The sequence below is a fragment of the Dermochelys coriacea genome, chromosome 14 (assembly GCF_009764565.3).
Source record: "Dermochelys coriacea isolate rDerCor1 chromosome 14, rDerCor1.pri.v4, whole genome shotgun sequence".
Taxonomy (NCBI): Eukaryota; Metazoa; Chordata; order Testudines; family Dermochelyidae; genus Dermochelys; species Dermochelys coriacea.
In genome coordinates this window covers 7,206,686-7,227,468 of record NC_050081.1, presented here as the reverse complement: position 1 = coordinate 7,227,468, position 20,783 = coordinate 7,206,686, and the positions used below count along the sequence as shown (strand labels likewise).

Here is a 20,783-nt window from a genome sequence, read left to right as displayed (position 1 = left end):
ATATCTTCCCTGTAAAAGAGTTCCCCAAAATTGTACTTGTTCTTCTAAGCATTGGGTAATGTTCAGCAATGTCTGAAGTGACGTAGGATCCTAAGTCCCATTTTCAGACCTGAGGTAGAAGCCAAATTCCCATTGACTTTTGCACCGTCAAGTCCAGAGCTGCTTCTGCAACTTGTTAATATATTGGCATTGGAAGTTGCTGATTCTTAGCCCCAGTGAGTTAATCAACAATTGAGACTTTGTTGAATGAGTTGGTTGCTCATCAAGGTTGCTCATCTTACAATGTTTTTTTGAGTCTTTCCTTTTAATTTTTTAATTTAGTCTTTCTCCCAAGAAACTCAATGGTAAAATGGATATATTGTTATATTTTTCATTGTCATTCCTTGGCCAGACTACCCATAAACATGTTCAGAGAAGGGACAATAATGGTATACAGCCTAGGATCAGTCAGTTAGCGGTTAGCCCTTACTTGGAACTTTCTTCCTATACTTACCAAATATTCTTGTCTTGATGCCGCATTGCATAGAGCGTTGAAATTTGCCTTGGCACCATTATAAAGGGCAGTTTTCTGGGCTATTACACGTGTCCTTTAAAAAAAATAATAGGAGGAAGTGGGTGGGGGTTAAACGGCTTCTGTTTTTCATTAAAAGGGAAAATTCTGTGTTTTGATTCTATAACAACAACAAATAAGTGAATGAGACATGAAACAAATACTTTGTTGTGCTTTTAATTAAAAACTAAAAGCTGGTTCTTGTTATGGCTTGTTGGGTGGCATTTTACTGCTCCGTGTTTGTCTTATTTCAGTAGGGACATCCTTATAAGTCTGCAGTCTCCAGAAGTGAGTGACGAATTCACTAAGCTTACCCTTTGTTCCTTACAAAGAATGAACCTGTTCCTTATTAGATTGGTCAAGACAGATACAATATTTACACACACATTCCACACAAAAAAGCTGTAAAAAGATGATTAAGGTTGCAAAGTACTAAGGCAACTAGAACTGAATGCAATATCCCAGTTGAGGGTAAGCTACTGATTTGTATAAAGTACTATAATATTTTCCAGATTTTCTGTCCTAGACTTTGTGCACCATAACATTTTGTTTGTGCATTTGACTACCACTGCATACTGAACAGAGGTTGTCATGCACTGTCTTTGTCTTTTTCCTAAGTGCTTACATTTAATTTAGAACTCAACAATGTGGCTGAATGTTTCAGTTTATTCTTTCCAGTGTACATTACCTTGCATTTCTCAACACTTGAGTCTCTCACCTGCTGATATGTTGCCCATTTCTCTACTTTTATTAAATCCCTTGAAAGTTTTCAGTCTTCTTTAAATCTTGACTAACCTAAATTTTGCATCATCTGTAAATTTTGTCATTCACCCCATTTTCCAGTTCACTGAGAAATACATTAAGAAACACTAGTTCTTGTATGGAACCTTGGGGCACCTCATGCCTAACCTTTTGTGGTGTTGAAATATTGAACGTTTATTCCAAATATAAGTTTCCAAACCACCTGAGACATTTTAAAATTTTATTCCTGGTGGGCAACTAATGAGAGGTCAGTAGAATTTGACTCAGAATATTGGAGATACTAGGTTTCCTTATAGGAGTGCCTGCACCATTAAAACAACCCTAGAGAAATTCCTGGAAAATCCAGGAAGCATCCCAATGTAGTAAATATCTAGAACCACTTCCTAAAACAGGGCTCTAAGGTTTCTTGCTTCCCAGTAATATGTGGACTTCTGATTTTAGATTAGTTTCCCATATTGTCTGTTCTGTGTTGCAGCATTTAATTGTCTTTGATAAATGCATCGTTTCAACATTGTCCTATACATTCAAGCTCTCTAATGGGAAGATCTGCATCCTTCACTTTACTGGAGAAGTATTCTGTTTCTTGAATCATACTGCTTCTATAAAGGTGACAGCTGAGTCATTATTGCAGCTGTCCCTATATCTTTTGTATGACCTCAGTTCAGCAAGGGATGTAAGCACATGCTCAAATCCTATTGACTTCAATGAGAATGAAGCATATGCTTCAAGTTAAGCACATGCTTAAATGCTTTGCTAAATATGGGTGGACATAAGCATGTGCTTAAGTGTTTTTGCTGAAATGGGGCCTATGTAAACATCTATGGTAGATATCCCAGTCACATTCTGGCTTGAATATCTGGACTTCAAAAAAAAAAAAAAAAAAAAAAAAAAAAAAGTTAAAAAGTCAACCGCCACACTGCAAAATATACAAAAAGCTTATAGTAGACCAACCTCTGAGAAGTTCTCCCATGGTAACCCTACCTCAGAAACCATTTCACAGTGTTGCTCCCGTTTACTTTTTCATTTTGAAAGGACTCCCAAAGATTTTGGAGTGGAAGGACATTGGGTGAAATTTGTACCCCAGGAAGGAGGAAGAAAAAATTATAAAGATCACCTTATGCTCACAATTACATGAGCACTGTAGTACAGCGGTTACTGTACAACACTGAAGATGTTTAAACCATAGCAATCATCCTCAAGGGTAAAAGCATCAGTCACATCTCAAAAAGAGCCTTAAAGGAGAGAGATGCTGTTCAGACAGAAAATCAATTATGTACAATTCATGAATATTATTAAGGGTAGTCAGGGTGAGTGCCAGTACAGATTTCCAAGCCTTTAATTTCCATGTTCTCAAATTGATTAAAATAAAGGCAGAGGGAAATGAGATGAGTTAGGTTTGGGTTGGAGGTATTTGGAGTGAAATCCGTTTAACAAAACAAAGCTGCTTCATTTTATTCCAAATTACAAAATGAAATCAGGAGTGATCATTGAGAACTGTGATTCAACAGCATATATTGAATTTTTCATGTTTAATGTTCGTTGTTCTGACTTGCTTAATTTTATGACTGCTGGATATTTACCACGTTCAGTTGCCATGCCAACTTAATATATTTGTTCACAGACAATGCTATTATGCACCATTCTGAAATGTTGGGTCTTCAAGTGGTTGCAGACGTGTATTCCACTCAGATGTGTACGTGCCCAGTGCACCAAAGCTTAGCAGTACCTGTGGGAGGTTGATCAGCGTTCACACATTTTGGCCCGATAGCCCCTCCCCTATCTATTTAAGGGCAGCACCCCCCCAACCCACCTTGGTTCCGTCTCACTGCCCATAACTAGATTGTAACGTTCTGTGTGGTATTTTACCTGTTTCAGTCTTTCTGGAATTTTATTGTGTATAGTTAATAGTTAGATAGTTTAGTTTCAGAGTAGCAGCTGAGTTAGTCTGTATTCGCAAAAAAGAAAAGGAGTACTTGTGGCACCTTAGAGACTAACAAATTTATTTGAGCATAAGCTTTCGTGAGCTACAGCTCACTTCATCGGATGCATTCGGTGGAAAATACAGTGGGGAGATTTATATACACACACAGAGAACATAAAACAATGGGTTTTATCATACACACTGTAAGGAGAGTGATAACTTAAGATGAACTATTACCAGCAGGAAGGAGGGGGGGAAGGAGGAAAACCTTTTGTGGTGATCATCAAGGTGGGCCATTTCCAGCAGTTAACAAGAACGTCTGAGGAACAGTGGGGGGTAGGATGGGGGGAGAAATAACATGGGGAAATAGTTTTACTTTATGTAATGACCCATCCACTCCCAGTCTCTAGTCAAGCCTAAATTAATTGTATCCAGTTTGCAAATTAATTCCAATTCAGCAGTCTCTCGTTGGAGTCTGTTTTTGAAGTTTTTTTGTTGAAGGATAGCCACTCTCAGGTCTGTAATCATGTGACTGGAGAGATTGAAGTGTTCTCTGACTGGTTTTTGAATGTTATAATTCTTGACGTCTGATTTGTGTCCATTTATTCTTTTACGTAGAGACTGTCTAGTTTGACCAATGTACATGGCAGAGGGGCATTGCTGGCACATGATGGCATATATCACATTGGTAGATGCACAGGTGAACGAGCCTCTGATAGTGTGGCTGATGTGATTTAGTAGTATCCTTAGTTTTAGTTAGTAGAAGTCAGCTATGATTGATAGTTATCCTGGTATGATGCCATTACCACAGTTTAAACATTTTCCATTGCATGGGTTGCTGTCCTCAGTAGTGATTCCCAGATGTGGTGTTTGTTGTGCCTGGCAAAAGGGCGCACTAAAGAAAGGTGCATATGTTCAGGTGGTGACCGACTTACACCTCAAGCAGCATCTTATGGAGTGCCTTGACTGTGACAGTGGTTGGTTCTCTCTTTAATCTGTTGGATTGACCTCCCATATCTCTTCCTCTTTATCCTGACCTACTGACTCAGCACCACGGTCAGACTTGGCACAGGTTTCAGAGTAGCAGCCATGTTAGTCTATATTCGCAAAAAGAAAAGGAGTACTTGTGGCACCTTAGAGACTAACAAATTTATTTGAGCATAAGCTTTCGTGAGCTACAATGAAGTGAGCTGTAGCTCACGAAAGTTTATGCTCAAATAAATTTGTTAGTCTCTAAGGTGCCACAAGTACTCCTTTTCTTTTTGAGACTTGGCACAGCAAGTGTGCTGTGTGCCTAGATGACAAGGAGGAACAATGTTCGTAAGCTGTTCGACCAGTGCTACTTAATAGTAGGAAACAGGTTCATTCATTTGGCCAAGTGGAAGTGATTTTCAGTTTGGTTGCTAGCTCACAGAATTCAACCAATGCTAGCCTGCATTCAGGACATTTTCGATGTCACTCAGTTCGTTGAGGGTCCACTTAGCAGTGATCTTGGCATTTCATCCTCCCATCCAAGAGAAGAAAATCTTTCTCAAACTTCATAGTAGTGAGATTTCTGAGGCCTGGGCTACACTGGGTGTGGGGGGGGGTTATTTTTCGAACTAAGATACGTAACTTCCACTACGCTATTCACGTAGCTGAAGTCGAAGTATCTTAGTTTGAGTTATCTGGCTGTCCTCACGGTGGTGAATCGACCACGGCGGCTCCCCCGTCGACTCCACTTATTCCTCCTGCCGAGGTGGAGTACAGGTGTTGATTTGAGGATCGATTTATTGTGTCTAGACAAGATGCGATAAATTGATCCCCGATAGATCGATCACTACCCACCTAGCCGGTGGGTAGTGAAGACATACCCAAGAGGATCTCCATTTGAGCCCCTGGCAACCTGTTCTCTGTCCCAGAAGACAGCCTTCCTTGTTGCTATAACATGCACAAGAAGAGTAAGTGAACTGCACATCTTAATGGCAGAGTTCCCATGTATGCAGTTTTTCAAAGGCAACATTCCCACATCCAGAATTTTTGTCAAAAGTGGTTTCCATTTCACGATACCCAAATTATTTACTTACCGGTGTTCTTTCCTAAACTGCACTCAAATGCAGATTAACAGTGACTTTGCAAGTTAGAGCTGAGACCGTGCTTGGCATTTTATCTAGAGAAGACTCCGCTTTTTCGTTCATCACTTCATCTTCTTGTCTCCTATGTGATCATATGAAGGGTCAGTCTGACGGGGTTCACATCCCCCCGCCCATCCTTGGCCTGCCCAGGTTTTGCTCAGACTCTCATTTTTTAGTGTCAACTCTATAATTTATTCAAGTCCCATCCACCAGCACCTGTACAGTGCAACACAACAGCTAATCCCTTTGATCTTCAGCTCCTCTTCATCGGGCCCTAGGAGGAAAAGACGTCTCTCTTCCTTGGGATCTCCTTCAGTCTGGGCACTGCTAATCCTGTCCTCCTCCTCCTCCCCCTAGTGCTTCTTTCCTCCCTTTTATCAAGATAGTCGGATGGTGGGCCAGTTAATTCTTTAACTCACCCAGCCTCCCTATCTGATTAGCTACATCCTCCCTATTTACTCAATCAGTTGTCACTGGGGAAACTAATTGAGGCTTTAATGATCAGAGTGTAGACTCACCTGTCAGGCCTCAGCACTCAGTAGTTACAGGCAGTCTCTTCACAGATGATTTTGAGTTGGATAGTTTCCTGCTGTTATTACTGCGTCCAGGTCACATGCAAACTTTGGGAAGACAGTTCTGCAATCATTTGTTAAGTAGACTCAGAGCCTCACCTCCTGCTGGTGCTGCTTGTGAGTCACCTGAGTGGAATACACATATGCAACCACTCGATGAAGAAAAAATTCTTCCTGTATTGTATTCTTCCTGTATTGTATACCCTGCCTGTATTGTATTTATCTATTCTTGATATTCAGTGAGAAGGAACTGAGGGGAGTCAGGGAAGTGCTGCCCTTAACTAGTCGGGGAGGGATTACAGGGGCCACAGAGCATGAGCATTGTCCCTATGGGTACTGTTGTGAAGTGAAGTTCTCCAGTTTTGGTGAATTAAGTGCACACACACCTGAGTGGAAAACACATATGCACCCATATGTCAAAAAGCAACAGATACAGTACAGCTAGGGAACTTTTTTATTATGAAGAATAGAGCAACTTTTAACTTTTGCCACACCTTGTTCTTGATGGAATCTTGCACAAGGCTAGTATTTGCTCCTTCTGCAAATTCATGGAGCTGTGCGCAGAGTCAGTGCATCCGAACAAGATACACTTAAGTGTTTCTATGTCCAGTAAATTGCTTGTCCATAGCCGCCCTTAGTGACGATGGAAGTCAGAAGACTTAAATATATTTGTTGCATGTATTTATTCATTTAATCTTTTATTGTCCAGATTTTTTCTCATGCTCCTCTCTGAACATACCACAGGTTTAAAAAATAAATGTAATATTTACTAAACTCACAGAAACCATCTCCTACTCCTGCATAATCTCCATTCTGGCCAGCTTTTACAGATTCCATTGTGACATCCATCACAAACCTGCTTAATCTTTAAATCCTCAGGAAAAGCCTGGGAAAGCAGTAGCATTCCTAGATTGGGGCACTGTAGAACCCATGGCAGGAAGTCTGTTCCAGAACCAAAGATGCCTCATTCAAACACCAAAATCCACCAGCCCCTTCCTGTGGGATTTTTAGCTTGAGTGCCTCAGATGATTGCAGTAGTCCTGGTACTCTATGAAGGGAGAGGTCCCTTGGGTAGATGGCAGATGCAAACTATTTAGAACTCTATAGGTCAAAACTGGATCTTGAATTTCCAAATGTTCTCAAGGAATAGCCCTACATAGAGCATGCTGAAGTAATCTAAAATCAAGGTGACACAGCTATAGATTACCATGGCGAGTTTTGTGTTTAAAAGTAAAAGATGCAACTTCTTTGCTAATTGCAGTTGATCAGTACTTTTGCCATCCATTGTTTCCTAGACTCTCAGCAGCAGTCAAAGACCCAGCATGAGTCAGAGTCTGCTCAAAATGAGTCAGGCCCTGAATTCCCAGATAATTGTAGGAAATAACTTGGTATATGAACAAAATAAATTTATTTTATATATTATCTTCCATAACAGGGTTTCATAAAACACTTTACAGGTTAAATTATTACATAATTAAGTATTAGGTAATAGTAATATTATTAAATTATGCTGTTATACATAATATCTGTAGAGCAGAAGGGGGAAGAAACTGAAGTTTAGACAGAGGAAAATAGACTTGGAGGTGGGATTTGAAAGAAGATGGTATATCGATGGGGTTGAAAGATACAGGCAACTTGTTTCATATGGCAATAGTTGCAGGAGAGGATGTTCTCACACCAGCAGTGCCATTGCTGGAAAGGAAAAGGGGAAGCTGATGGTATATAGCAAGGTTAATAAACAAGTATTAACTCTGATAAAACGTACAGTCTCCCAGAAAAGTACAAAGGCGTGTACACTCCATGGCAGTGAAACTATTGGAATGAAGTGAGCAGCTGAAAAGAGAAATAGGAGATGTGTCAATAGTTGAAAGGAGACAGAATTTTTATCAACAGTAGCAACATTTGCGCTCAGATGCAAGAAATAGATACAGTATTTGAAAATGTCAGTTATTTGCATCTTGCCTGTTAAATAATGATGAGTCAAAGGGAGACCTTTCCTTTTGTGGGGAAAATAAGTTATTTTATATGATTTAGATGATTGCTTGCATAGAAATAAATGAAGGAATTGTGTTCTTTCAGAGAAAGCAGATTAGAGGTTCCACGGTAAGGCAAACAGTCAAATGAGGGGAAGTAAAAAGGGAAATGGTATTTCTTGCAGAAATGAGCTTAGGTTCAGAAGAAGAAAAGAAGTGAGGAGAAACACCTCTGAGCCTATCCAGTGGTTACAAAAGGGTAGAAACCCAGAGTTGTGTGGTAGGCTAGTAAGGTTTGTCTGTCTTCATTCAAGGGGATGGGGCTGTCTGGATGGAGTTTAATGCAGTACAGATTCATATTTCTGATGTTTGATAAATGCTGCTGTTGACAAGATACTAGCCATAAGCTGGCCTTCAATATTACTACATTTTTACCCTTGTACACTGTTTCCTTTTTAATCAGTCTCCTTTGTGAGAAATAGAACAAGTATAGCAATGTTTACCTTCTCTACTGACCATGGAATTTGAGCAGAAATGCTGAAATGCTTGAGGTAGGTAAGAACCAGAATCTTACCAACGGTGATGCTTTGAAGAACAGGCAATATGTTTGCTTGTAAAAACCGTGCTCCTTAAAGGCGAGGAAATTGTGATTGTAGAAGTAATTTCCGATTACTATCTACAAAGGCCTTGCCAGAAAGTTTTAGGCCATCTGCAGATATATAGCCTGATCCTGCATGTTGCTGAACACCCTCAGCTTCAGCTGACATCGGTGAGGCCTGAGGGCTCTCCATGCTTTGCAAGCTCAAACCCTTAAACCATTGAATCGTTCCACACTGGCAAGGACTATGCAGCAGGTAACACAAGATGGAAAGTAAAGCTGTAACACATGAATAAATTCCAGTGGTGGTGTCAGAGAATCTTATTCAAACTGCACTTCAGAATAATTATCTTGATAATGTTTTAGAAATTCTTTGCTATTAACAAAACCAGGAATTAATGGTGTTTGTTTGTAGGGCTGGACCAGTGGTGCTGGTCAGTAGCGTGGGAGATGAGCTAGTTTCGACTTCTATTTGTCCGCTCCCCGGATCAGCGGGTATTGGAAGCACTGTTGAGGCCTCCCCCTTACACGCAACAGTGACTTCTCTAGCCAGTTTATGGAACAGCATGGATGTGAGCTGAAGGGAACAGTCCTCTGGCAGAGTGAGAGTCCTTTGGATGAGGGGTTAAGGAATTGGGGATCATGAACATTCCAACAGAGACAATGGAGGCTCCCTGCTGGGGGGGGGCAGTGGAGGGAGTTTGTTAACCACAGCATTCCTTGTTATTCTGTGGTGTTGACAGCAAAAGCTTTTATTCCTACCCAGCTCATGTAATCTCAAGAATGCTGTTCTTGACATATGCAGCCGGCTGTTTTTTAAAGTTTTGCCTAGCTTCTCTTCCTTTGCAGTTATGAATTATATAGACCTTTAGTGCTTAACTACAAACAGAGGATTTTCCAGGTGGGGGATCTGGGGTAAGAACAGAAAGATATTGAAATACAAGCCACTGAAGTAATAAGTTCTTTTGGATGCAGGTTGAAAGAAACTGATTTAGAGCAGAAAGCTTAGAATGTGCATTGAGCAGCACAGCATAACTGGTGGTCCTTAAGGGTTAGTAAAACGGCGAGGCAAAAGACGTTTTGGATTCTCAAATGGTTTACTAGCTAAAGAGAGAAAAACACAAAGGTTGGCTAATCCATCACCTTATGCTTTATTGAAATTGTGAGAGCCGGGTAGGTTCTGTAGCTGAATTTATTTTACCGTCATAGAACAACATGATGCATATTTGACAAAAAAACATGAGAGTCTGATCTTGCTCTGCTATTTTCAGTTGAATTGAATTTATGCAATTGTTAATGCTTATTACTAATGAAAACTTAAGAATAGTTTAGTCAAATGATATCGTTGTTTCTTTAAATCTGTAGGAACCACATTTCAGCATTCATTTCACAATGAAGGTCGTAACTCCAACCTCATATCCCTGGAATGTGAACCAAATAGAGAAGAATGTTTGTACCCTAGTGCATTGTGAATCAGGTCTGGCTCTGGGTCAGAAAGTGCCTTGAGTAGCCCAGAATTTGGCACTCTCCAACCCAGGTCCAAGACCAGCAATTTGGGATGGTCATCTACAATCGACCCTAGATTCTATTAAGATCTTTTTAGAGTTGGAGGACACCTGAAACCTGAATGAAATCAGGCATCTGGATGATGAGGTGCCTCTGATTGTAGAGAGTTAGCAGGTTTCCCCGAGGCTGACTGAGACTCTGAGCAGCTTCACCGCACAGCAGCTTTGTTTCCGACAGAGCTTGTTCCTTGCAGGAGCAGAGAATCGGTCACTGCAGCCAGGGAGGAGGTGACCAACCTGTGATTAATTGTGAGTTTCACATATCTAGGATTTTGCAAATTGGAGCTGCATTGTAATAACAACACTTAGATACTGAAGAGTTATGTGTAGCCTGTCGGAGGTGGGCAGTCACATGGAGTAGAAAAAGAGTTGCTGGGTTTGGAATAGGATGAAGGGCTTAGTTTTGGATAATTCACATACACAGCCAAACAAACATTTGTCTTGTCTCATTATGACAATACATTATTTTATGCCATGCAGTTCAGCATTTCCTGTATTTCATATTGGAGAGTGTGGGGATGGTTCAGCTCTTTTCCTAACTTCTTGTGTGGCCAACCAAAGGTTACTTTATCTATCTGTGGCAAATACAGCTTTTAATTGCTTCTGTTGACATCAAAGATTAAATCAGCTCATCAAAATGAACAAGAAATAAGGCTTTCTCATGGCTAAAGAAAACCTAGCACAACACCAAATAAAACGGAGCTGTCCCATCCAACAGAGTAAAAGCCCTTCTGAGGGATGAAGAATTGTGATTTTAAACATCTCTTAAGGGTATAGAGGAGAGCTTTGGTGGGTCCTAGGTAGGCAACTCAAGGCAATAAAAGAAAAGACAAGTCTTTAGGGACAAAAAACCAAACAAACAAAAACACTCTTCAGTTCTTTTTCCATGGTCTAAAATAAATGTTAAAAATATAGACCCCCCTCCCTATCAAAATTAGTACACCAAACCCAGCTATATGTTGTGTGTTAGTTATAAAGAAGTAATTTAGACTTTCACCATGATCTATTTAAATCTCTTGGGTCAGTAAATCTTGTTAGTAACAATAGCCAACAACTATTAGCATGTTGTTTAGCACAATGTGACAGGAAACAGCTGGGATCTTATTTTCATCCCGTTGTGCAATTATTAATGAATATAGTTGAAAGTAATATACTTTCAACAAACTATCTTAGCAATGAATTTATTGGGAGATTCTCTTCACCATGATATTAGGGTCTAATATTTTGCAGATCAGTTTTCACTGCAAAATGGTGCATACACCTTCTCACTGAAGTCCAGAAAGATATCATTCTAAGAATCAGCCCCAAGCAATCCTTCAGCTTCCAGGGATTGTTTCTTTCTTTGTCTGTCTCGCTTTCTTTTTTAAAATAGTACTCAAGAATTTCCTTCCAGCCAACTTAATAATGTGTATCTGGATTCTAAAGCATAGTACCTATTTCTTTGTGACTTTCCAAGAATTATCTTCCTCAAAAGGGAACAGCTCTCTTCAGCCTTTGCTGGATTACAGTGTGAAAAGTGAATAACCGTTTTGTGAAAACATGCAATTAGATTGCACTTGAAGATTATACTGGTAAAAAATAAGCAGGTTGGAAGAGGCCTGTCGCAGAATTTGACCATAATTAGTGCACTCACAAAGCCATATCTTACCTGAAGTTTTCATTACACGTATTGGAATAAAACTTACTTGACTTCCAAAAATTGCACAGGAAGAATACATTTTAAGGGGCCTGATCCACCCTTCTTTACACATCTAAAACGCCCATTGACTGAATGGCTGGTTTGGCTGCATGAACAATGCTGGTTTTAGCCCTAAGTGCTGCCAGCAATCAATATGGTGAAATTTACCCCACCATGGGCTAGTGCAAGTCAAAACACTATATATCTATGATGTGACAATGCAGATGGGAGAGGGAGACTGCAATGGGGCCTGCAAACAATGGAAGGGTGTCTCTGAATATGCAAGTGTGGCAAAGGGCTACTGGCAATAGAACTGGGTAGCCATACTTGCATCGATCTAGTGACCAGGAATTTACTCATGAATGACAGAGGTTCTGCAGCCACTATTCCCATAGGCTGAAATGATGGTAACAGAAGGACTGGACTGGCATCCCACAGTCTGTTTGCAGAGTGGGGGCCATGGGATTCCTGTCCCTGGACCTGGCATCCCGAATTTTGCAAGCTTTGTACATGCTTGTAATGTGAATTTCACCGTTATTATATTATCTTTAGATATGGAGTTAGAAAAGCTGTCCAGCACAATCTGCCTGATTGGTGAAATATAGCTTTTATTTTTCTTAACTTCCAAAAATAAAAACCTTGAGCAGTTCTAGCTGTCTGTTTCTTCTCCTCTCTCACCAAGAACATGTCTAACACATGTTAGATGAACACACATATGCATGTTCTGCTGCATTCAGAGCTCCACCCTAAATGAGCTCTTGGCTCAAAGGATATTTATCCTGGCAAAGTACATATACCTCATAATGTTTAAAGCACTCACAGAAATAATAGCTTAAGTGTATCTAAGTTATTTTATTTTTAAAAAATACAAATCTTGATCTCTCTCACACACACACATATCAAACAGTTCTTTTATTTCTTTATATTTGCATGACACTGTAGATTACAATTAGTTCACAAGAAAAACTTTTATTTGTCTATGTCCATAAGGGCTTTGCGGGGGTCTCTTCGTTTGCTGGTATGTGAGAAGCATTTATGCATAGAATTCTCCTAAACTTTCATAAGGTCTATCTTATTCCCTTCTACTGATAGTTATATTATGTATAATATATATTTGACAAGACTTGCTTTTTCCAAAGGGAAAAAAAAGGAAGAAAGAAAGAAAATTGGTACTTTAAGTGAGCCTTAATTTATATCTAGTCATCAAGTGTTTAAACATGTGCGTTCTTTGCAAATAAGCTGGAAGTCAAAACTTACCTCAGTTTCAAATAAAGTAAAATCTGATTTGTGGTCCTGATGGCAAAACTTCCTGGCAGATTTAAAGCATTTTGTTGCTAAAATATGAGTAGCATGAAGTGTGTTGGTGTGTGAATGCACAGTAAGGAAGTTCCATTTGAAAATTTTAAAGTCAGTCTGGGAGTGAACTTCCTCTTATCCATCACTGGTGAAGTCAGCCCCAAATCCATCAAAGCACTTGAGCACTTGCTTAACTTTAAGCAGGTGGCTAGTCCCATTGAAGTCCGTGGAACTATTGACATGTTGAAAATTAAGCACAGACTTAAGGCCCTGATTCAGCAAGGTAATTAAAGTTGAGAGTAGTCCTATTGAATTAAGTGTGACTAATCACATGCTCAAGGACCAAGCTGAATCAGGGTCTAAGTGCTTTGCTACGTTGGGATGTTAGTGAATACAACAATAGTGGGAAAATATAAGGCCCAATCCTACTCCCAGTTGATCTATGTTGATATAATACCACTTAGTGGTGATGTCATTGAAGAAAGGTGGCTGATTATTAACAAGTCCTTGTGCTTAAGAAATAATCATTTTCATGCCCAAAAATCCTAAATTGTAACATCTCTACAACAACCATGTCCATTTTTTTTAAAATGTCTACAACCCTGTAATAAAATGAGCCCATTTGTCATTTACTTTCTGTTTGCAAATGTACATGTGGTGCTCCACTATGATATTTCACTTTCGAGTGCAGTAATGTTCAAATATTTTCCATTTCCCCATCTTCAAACAGGAATGTGTTCTAAATCTCTTAGGTCTGTTTTCCTAATCTCTGCAGTGGGAATGAGCATTGCAGTTTGCCTAACCTAGATTCTCCTTATTGCATTCCCATATATTTTAAACTAATCCACTCAGCGTCTCCATGTTTGATACATTCCCTTCCAAATTCATCTGGTTAGGTGGGTGAAAAAGAGCATCCAGTTTATGGGAAAAGACTTAATTTTACTTTTGGTGCTGAGACCATGTAATATATGTCATGACATAGACTTCTTGTTAGTCAGCCATCGTTAGCCAGTTGCCTATTATGAACACTCTGTATTAGATAGCAATCCAGCAACACAGTAAGCTTACATTTCCCCCAGCTTAATGTGATCGCTAAATCCCAAACAAAAGATTAGAGGAAGTTCACTATCAGACTGGCTAGTGTAATGTGTTAAATTCACAATAGACAGACATATGTGATCCGAATTAGACACGTAGGTACCTATCCAAAAAAGCAGATAATCAGATAAGTTTCCTCTCGAGGTCCCTTCCAGTTCTATGGTTCTATGATTATTTATATTCACCTGAAACTTTTCTTCTTATTCTAGACATCTGCAAAGACATCTTGCTGTAATCCTCCATCCAGTTGCATGGTCTTTAAGTACGAATGCTCCAGAACTATTTGATAAAACAATCATCACCCAAACTCCCCTGAGACTCAAGAGTATTATGTAAACAATGCACCAGGGCAGCATAGCCTAGGCAATGAGAGACATGGGTCTCCTGCATGCTTTGCTTACAACCAAGCCTCTTGAAATGCTCTTTCCCCATCAGTTTTCAGTGGGGGATTGTTTAAAATACTAATTAAAAGGAGGGGGAAATTAAGTATAAAAATAATTAGAAAATGATGACTGCAGCTGGTTCTACTCTTTCCTTAACTTGTATAAATTAGTCCTGAAGTGCATATGACATACAGTTATGGGCACTGCTGGTAGGTACCAAAGATGCCATGGTAGCAATGCATATCTATGTCAGAAACCCCAAACGAAATAGTACAGAACTCCTTTACTTCAGCCTTAATTCATCACACCTTCTTTTTGAAAATTTAAAAATATTTTTTTCACTCTTGCAGCTATTTCTTTTGGGGAGTTACACACCCTTTTCATATTTAAAGGGCCTGATACAATGCCCACTGAAGTCAATAAGGAGTCCTTCTATTGATTTCAATGGGTATTGAATCCATCCCTCTGGTGATCATTTATGTAGACAAAAATCAATTCATGATTCTCTATATAGTTAGAATGGAGACATAACTTTATAATGATATTTTTAAGTATATACAGGGATGAGCTGCTAGTGTGGTACTATTTCCTTGATATATACCCATAAGCATGTGTAAGGAGATCACACATTGGTCTTTTGAAGATGCTTACAGAGTCATTCCAAGTCCAAACATTTTAGAAATCTCTTTGAGCATTTGAATCTCCAACAGAGTCTTGAATTCATTGCAGCCAAAAAGGAAAGGTCAAACAGAAAGCAAAAGCATATGGAGATTGCTGTAGTGTCAGATAATGTGCCTAGAAATTACTTTAAAAGAGAATAATCATTTCAGGAGATAGGGTTTGGTCCTACTCAATTTAATACTTTTAGAGCTTAGTTAGAAGAATAGTAGATCAACAATTTTGACTCTGCTGCAGTGAATTTGACTGAAAAATGAGCTGTGAAGAGGTCAAGGAATGTCTTGCAAATTTTCCGTGTAATAATAAGTAAGACAAGGTCCTTAAAATATGTAGATGGGGATTGACAAGTCATTAAACTATTCTGAGTGCATCACTTAGCTGGAGGGCATTAATAGTCCTGGAATGAAGTCCAAGAAATGCCAAGCTGTAAATAAAACATAGTTACATCCATAGACACAAAATGTTCCTCCTTACAAAACTTCTTAACTTGAAAGTGTTTTTTTAAAAATTCTGGATACAGAGTTATTTTGTCTCATATATTAGGAGTGAGACACAAGCAATGCCTGTGGGCCTGAGCTAACGCCCACTGAAGTCAACAGGAAGGCTCTCATTGACTTCAGTGGCTGCTGCGTCAGGCCCTCTGCCCAGTCCCCAGCCGTGCTTTCATTAAAGCTTCCCATGGACGGATTAGAGGGAGATAGCCACATGGCCCTTCCTTTGTCCTCTCACACCAGGTCTTAACAGAGCCCCTACTATGTCTCCTTTTCCTGCCCATTTTTTCCTCACTCCTTTTCCATATACCCTCTTTTTCCTTCTTGTTTTCTTTTCTCTCTACTTGTTTTCTTCTTTCTTCTCTTTTGCTCTTTTACGTGTTTTGGGGGACACTTTCTCTTCTCTGTGCTCCCCCACCCATCCCCCAGTACAGCAGAACCTGCTCCCTGTTCTTCCACTCACCAGAATTCTGCATGGCCCTGGGGATGGTAACTGGTGCCATACAAGGCTGAGCTGAGTAATGAGAACTACAGCTGGTTGCATAAAGGGCACAGCAGAAGCAGAGAGGGACGGTTGGTAACATTAAGGAGCTGCCTACCACTTGACCTGCAAAGGTGGCAGCATGCTTGCAGTGTCTGTGTGCAATGGTGGATCTGCGTTCTTACAGCTTTCATCTGATCCTCTGTGTCCTCACTCTCCCTTGCCCCCCACCCCCAATTAGTCTTGTTCTGGCCTCCAAATTGGGAAACACTGCTCTAAGAAGCAGCTGACTGTGAAGATTCTCTCCTGCCCCCCAAATTAGTTATGTGTCATTTAAATCTCTTTATTCAATTTCAGGTGACATACATACGACAAGAATATGAAACCAAACTCAAAGGTCTGATGCCAGCATCTTTGAGAAAGGAACTCGAAGACACCATTGCATCTTTAAAATCTCAGGTAAAATATCAGCACTCAATTGTCTCCAATCCTAGGGTTTAAATAAAACTAATCTCTTTTATAAAGGAAACTATGAATGCATTAAATTTGGCAATATTGGATTGAGGTCAGTGATAAACTGGCAAGAGTCCAGTGCTTATCACACCATCACCTTTCTTCTAGGATCCCCATCTCCCTCATCTCGCTACCCAAAGAGTCATTTCTCTTGATCCAAGGGATTTACCTCAAATGCCTGCTGAAAGTAGAAAATAAAGTCAGCAATGATGTTGCAACCATTACCTTTTTTTATTTTCCAAGAATATGCTGCTGAAGACAGAGTATGGTTAGCAACTATTTATTATCAGTGTTTCTTCAGAAGAAACTCTGTTCACCATCCACTGCTGGACTCTTGTTTCCTTTGCAGCCTGTATAATAAAGCAGCCCTTTGCTTTTTTAGGTACTGCCTCAAAAGTCCATTGAATTAATTCCAAGTTTGGTTGATACAGGTAATAGCGTTGATATAATATATTGTCAAAGACATTTGATTTGGTACACACAACATTTTGGTTTGGATTTGAAGCAGGAATTAACTCAGGAAATCCTATGACCTGTGTTATGTGTTAGATAAAACTAGACAGTTCCTTCTTGTCTTAAAATATATGAAACTGTAAATTAATCTGAATGGCAGCACTAGAAGTAAGAATAGTAAAGATGAAGACAAACTGTTAAATGTCACTTTTTTAAACCAATGACTGATCATGTTTAAAAAAAAAAAACTTACCCCTTTGGAAGGGCTACTGGATAGTTGATAGGTAGGAAGCAGTAGATGTGATGTATCTTGATTTTAGTAAGGCTTTTGACACAGCCCCATATGACATTCTCATAAGCAAATAAGAGAAATGCGATCTAGATGCAATTACTATAAGGAGTATGCAGAACTGGTTGAAAGACCATAATCAGAGCAATTAACCATGGTTCAGTGTCTAAAGGGGAGGGTGTATCTAGTGCAGTCCCGCAGGGGTCAATCTTGGGTCCAGTAGAATTCAATATTTTCATTAATGACTTGGTCAATGGAGTGGAGAATATACATATGAAATTTGTGGATGACACCAAGATGAGAGAGGTTGTTAGCACTTTGGAGAACAGGATTAAATTTCAAAATTAACCAAGATAAAATTCAATAAAGACAAGTGCAAAGTACTGCATTGAGGAAGGAAAATGCACAGTAGCTGGCTAGGAAGTAGTACTGCTGAAAAGGACCTGGAGGTTATAGTGGATGACCAATTGAATATGAGTCACTGATGTAATACAGTTGCAAATAAGGCTAACGTTCTGGGCTGTATTCATAGGAATGTTGTAGGTAAGACATGGGAGGTAATTGTTCCACTCCACTAGGCGCCAGTGAAGCCTCAGCTGGAATGTATCCAATTCTGGATGCCGCACTTCAGGGAACACATGGACAAACTGAGGAGAGTCCAGAGGAGAGCAATTAAAATGATAAAAGGTTTAGAAATCCTGACCTTTGAGGAAAGATTTTAAAAACTGGGCATGTTTAGTCTTGAGAAAAGAAGACTGAGGGGGGGGGACCAGATAAGTCTTCAAACATGTTAAGGGTCGTTATAAAGAAGACTGGGATCATTGTTCTCCCTGTCCACTGAAGGCAAGATAAGAAGTAGTGGGCTTAATCTGCAGCAAGGGAGATTTAGGTTAGATATTAAGAAAAACATCCTAAGTACTGGAATAGGGTACAAAGAAATATGGTGGATCTCAAATCTTGGAGGTTTTTAAGAGCAGGTTAAACAAAAAACTGTCAGGGATGGTCTAGGTACACTAGGTCCTGCTTAAGCGTGCGGGTGAACTAGATGACTTCTAGATCCTTTCCTACATTTCTTTGAGTTTATAAGGGTACGCTGTGTATGGTGGTGATGTGATGTACAAACTCCACTCTGGGGAGCAGAATTCTTCAGGAGCCATTCATAATCCATGTGGAATCATTTGAAAAGCCAAGACATGCATATGTTCATGAAATGCCAAAAGTTGGGGGGGGTGGGGAATGAAAGGTTAAACTGGTATCTGAGTTGTTAAGCGAGTTTTTTTTGTGCAGAAGTCAACTTTTTGTGGCTTGGATTTATTTGGTAAAATGTTGTTTGAAATGAGGTCGTTACTTAAAATCATAAAACTGCTTATAGTTTTTGGAACATAAGATATTAAATAGAACCACATCAATTTCCAAAAGGAAAGGAGTACTTGTGGCACCTTAGAGACTAACAAATTAATAAAAAATACCAAAATACCAAAAAAACACCACCAAAAAACATTTCCACCAAATGCATCCGATGAAGTGAGCTGTAGCTCACGAAAGCTTATGCTCTAATAAATTTGTTAGTCTCTAAGGTGCCACAAGTTTTCCACCAAATGCATCCGATGAAGTGAGCTGTAGCTCACGAAAGCTTATGCTCTAATAAATTTATTAGTCGCTAAGGTGCCACAAGTACTCCTTTTCTTTTTGCGAATACAGACTAACACGGCTGCTACTCTGAAACCTATCAATTTCCAAGAAACACTTACAAGTTGATATAGATATACACACGCTCCATGTCCATCTCTCTCCCTGGAAATGGTTGTTAGTTTAATTTACTTACATTCTCTGTTTATAAAAGTTAGTTTGTAACATTTTTTGCTATGCATGGGAATTTCCCTTGGCAATGTCTGTCTTCAACAGAAATATGACATTTCCATAAGAGAGAGCTTTATAGTCCCACATGCTAAAGGTGACACAAGTTAATAGTCGATTGCAGATATTTATTTATTGCATGTAAAGGAATTTCCAGTGGTACTGATATTTAATCTGATTAAAGTCATTGCAGACCAATAAAGGGTTAAGGATCTACCAGGATGATCTATTTCCAGTTGATAGTAAAAGGCCAATTAAAAGTTTAGTTTACTGTTAACTTTGTCTGGTAGGAAGCATTCCATTGGGACAGATATAAGAATACTTCACTTTACAGTAAGCTTTGTTTTTTAAAATTGAAACTGATATACACCTGCAGGGCTTCTTTTAGGATCAGCAGCATTTCAAAGGACTAAAAGTAACTCCAGACTCCTAAAACTGGATGTTAACGCAGAAGCACGTAGCTGCTGGCTTCATCTGCAGCAATATGCAGTAGTAACAAACCATTCAGTAAGCAGGGTTCTCTTCTGAAGCACAGGTGTCCTTGTCTTTGAAAATTGTTGAAATTCCAGTCTGAAAACTTCAGAGGAGAACAGCAGTGGAATCCTTACACCTGTCAGGATTATTAATTGTTCCTGGGGGGTGACGAACCAAGAACTGTTAAAAAAAAATGAACAAATATTCACTGCTCAGCAAAGTTTTCTAAAACTTTAGCAAAGTTTAAAATGCATTGCCACAATTGTTCACTGTCCACCTCCATGAGCTCTTTGTAAACTGTCCTCACATGATAGTGCTACATAATATAAGCATTAATCCTCTCACACACCCTGTGAGAAAGTGGAATATTGTTTTCACAATATTTCAGATAAGGAAACTGAGGTAGAGAAGTGAACTGACTTAGCGTCAGAGCTGGGATTAAAACTCAGATTCTCAGTCCCATGTTTAGTCCACATGCTACATTATCCAGTATAGCTCTGAGTCCAAAAAGTTGTCGTGCCTGTTTTGGCTTCTGACTGAGTGTATAGAGTGCAGGATTAATGCTGTAAGTACACAGGCCAGGGAAACCACACTAGCAACTTTCAGTCAAGCATCATTGCTTAAATCCAGCTCACGACTAAGGTGCTATTGAGATTTCTCTAGCCAGTATAAACTGGGCTTTAGACAGTAAAGTCAGTCTCTATGAAACAAGTACCAGTTGATTCATTAAGATTTTATACCCCACTTTCATATGGGATGTATTTTGTAGGTAAACTTTCTGCAGAAGAGAGCATCTGTCCTACAAGAAGAACTGAATGTGTACCACACCAGAAGGTAAATCAGTGTCTTCTCCTCAATTTGTACCATTTCACACCTGTGGGTCTCAGCTATTGAAGTTTTACCGCTTAATTAAAATGCTTAAATATGGTTGCACTTTAAAAAGAACCTTATTTTTAGTAAAAAGCTGTCTTTGAGAAGTTACTCAGCTCTTCTAACCACAATGCTTAATCAGTACTTTTAGAGCAAGATTAGAGAAC

General features: G+C 39.4%; 1 protein-coding gene across 1 annotated transcript in view; it reads left to right on the top strand.

Moving 5' to 3' along the window:
* The window catches only part of CEP112 (centrosomal protein 112), a 297,948-nt gene that overhangs the window by 275,461 nt on the left and 1,704 nt on the right, over window positions 1-20,783 (top strand). The window contains 2 exon segments of the mRNA XM_038371118.2: window positions 16,518-16,619; window positions 20,516-20,580. Coding sequence (XP_038227046.1) covers window positions 16,518-16,619; window positions 20,516-20,580 — 167 coding nt within the window.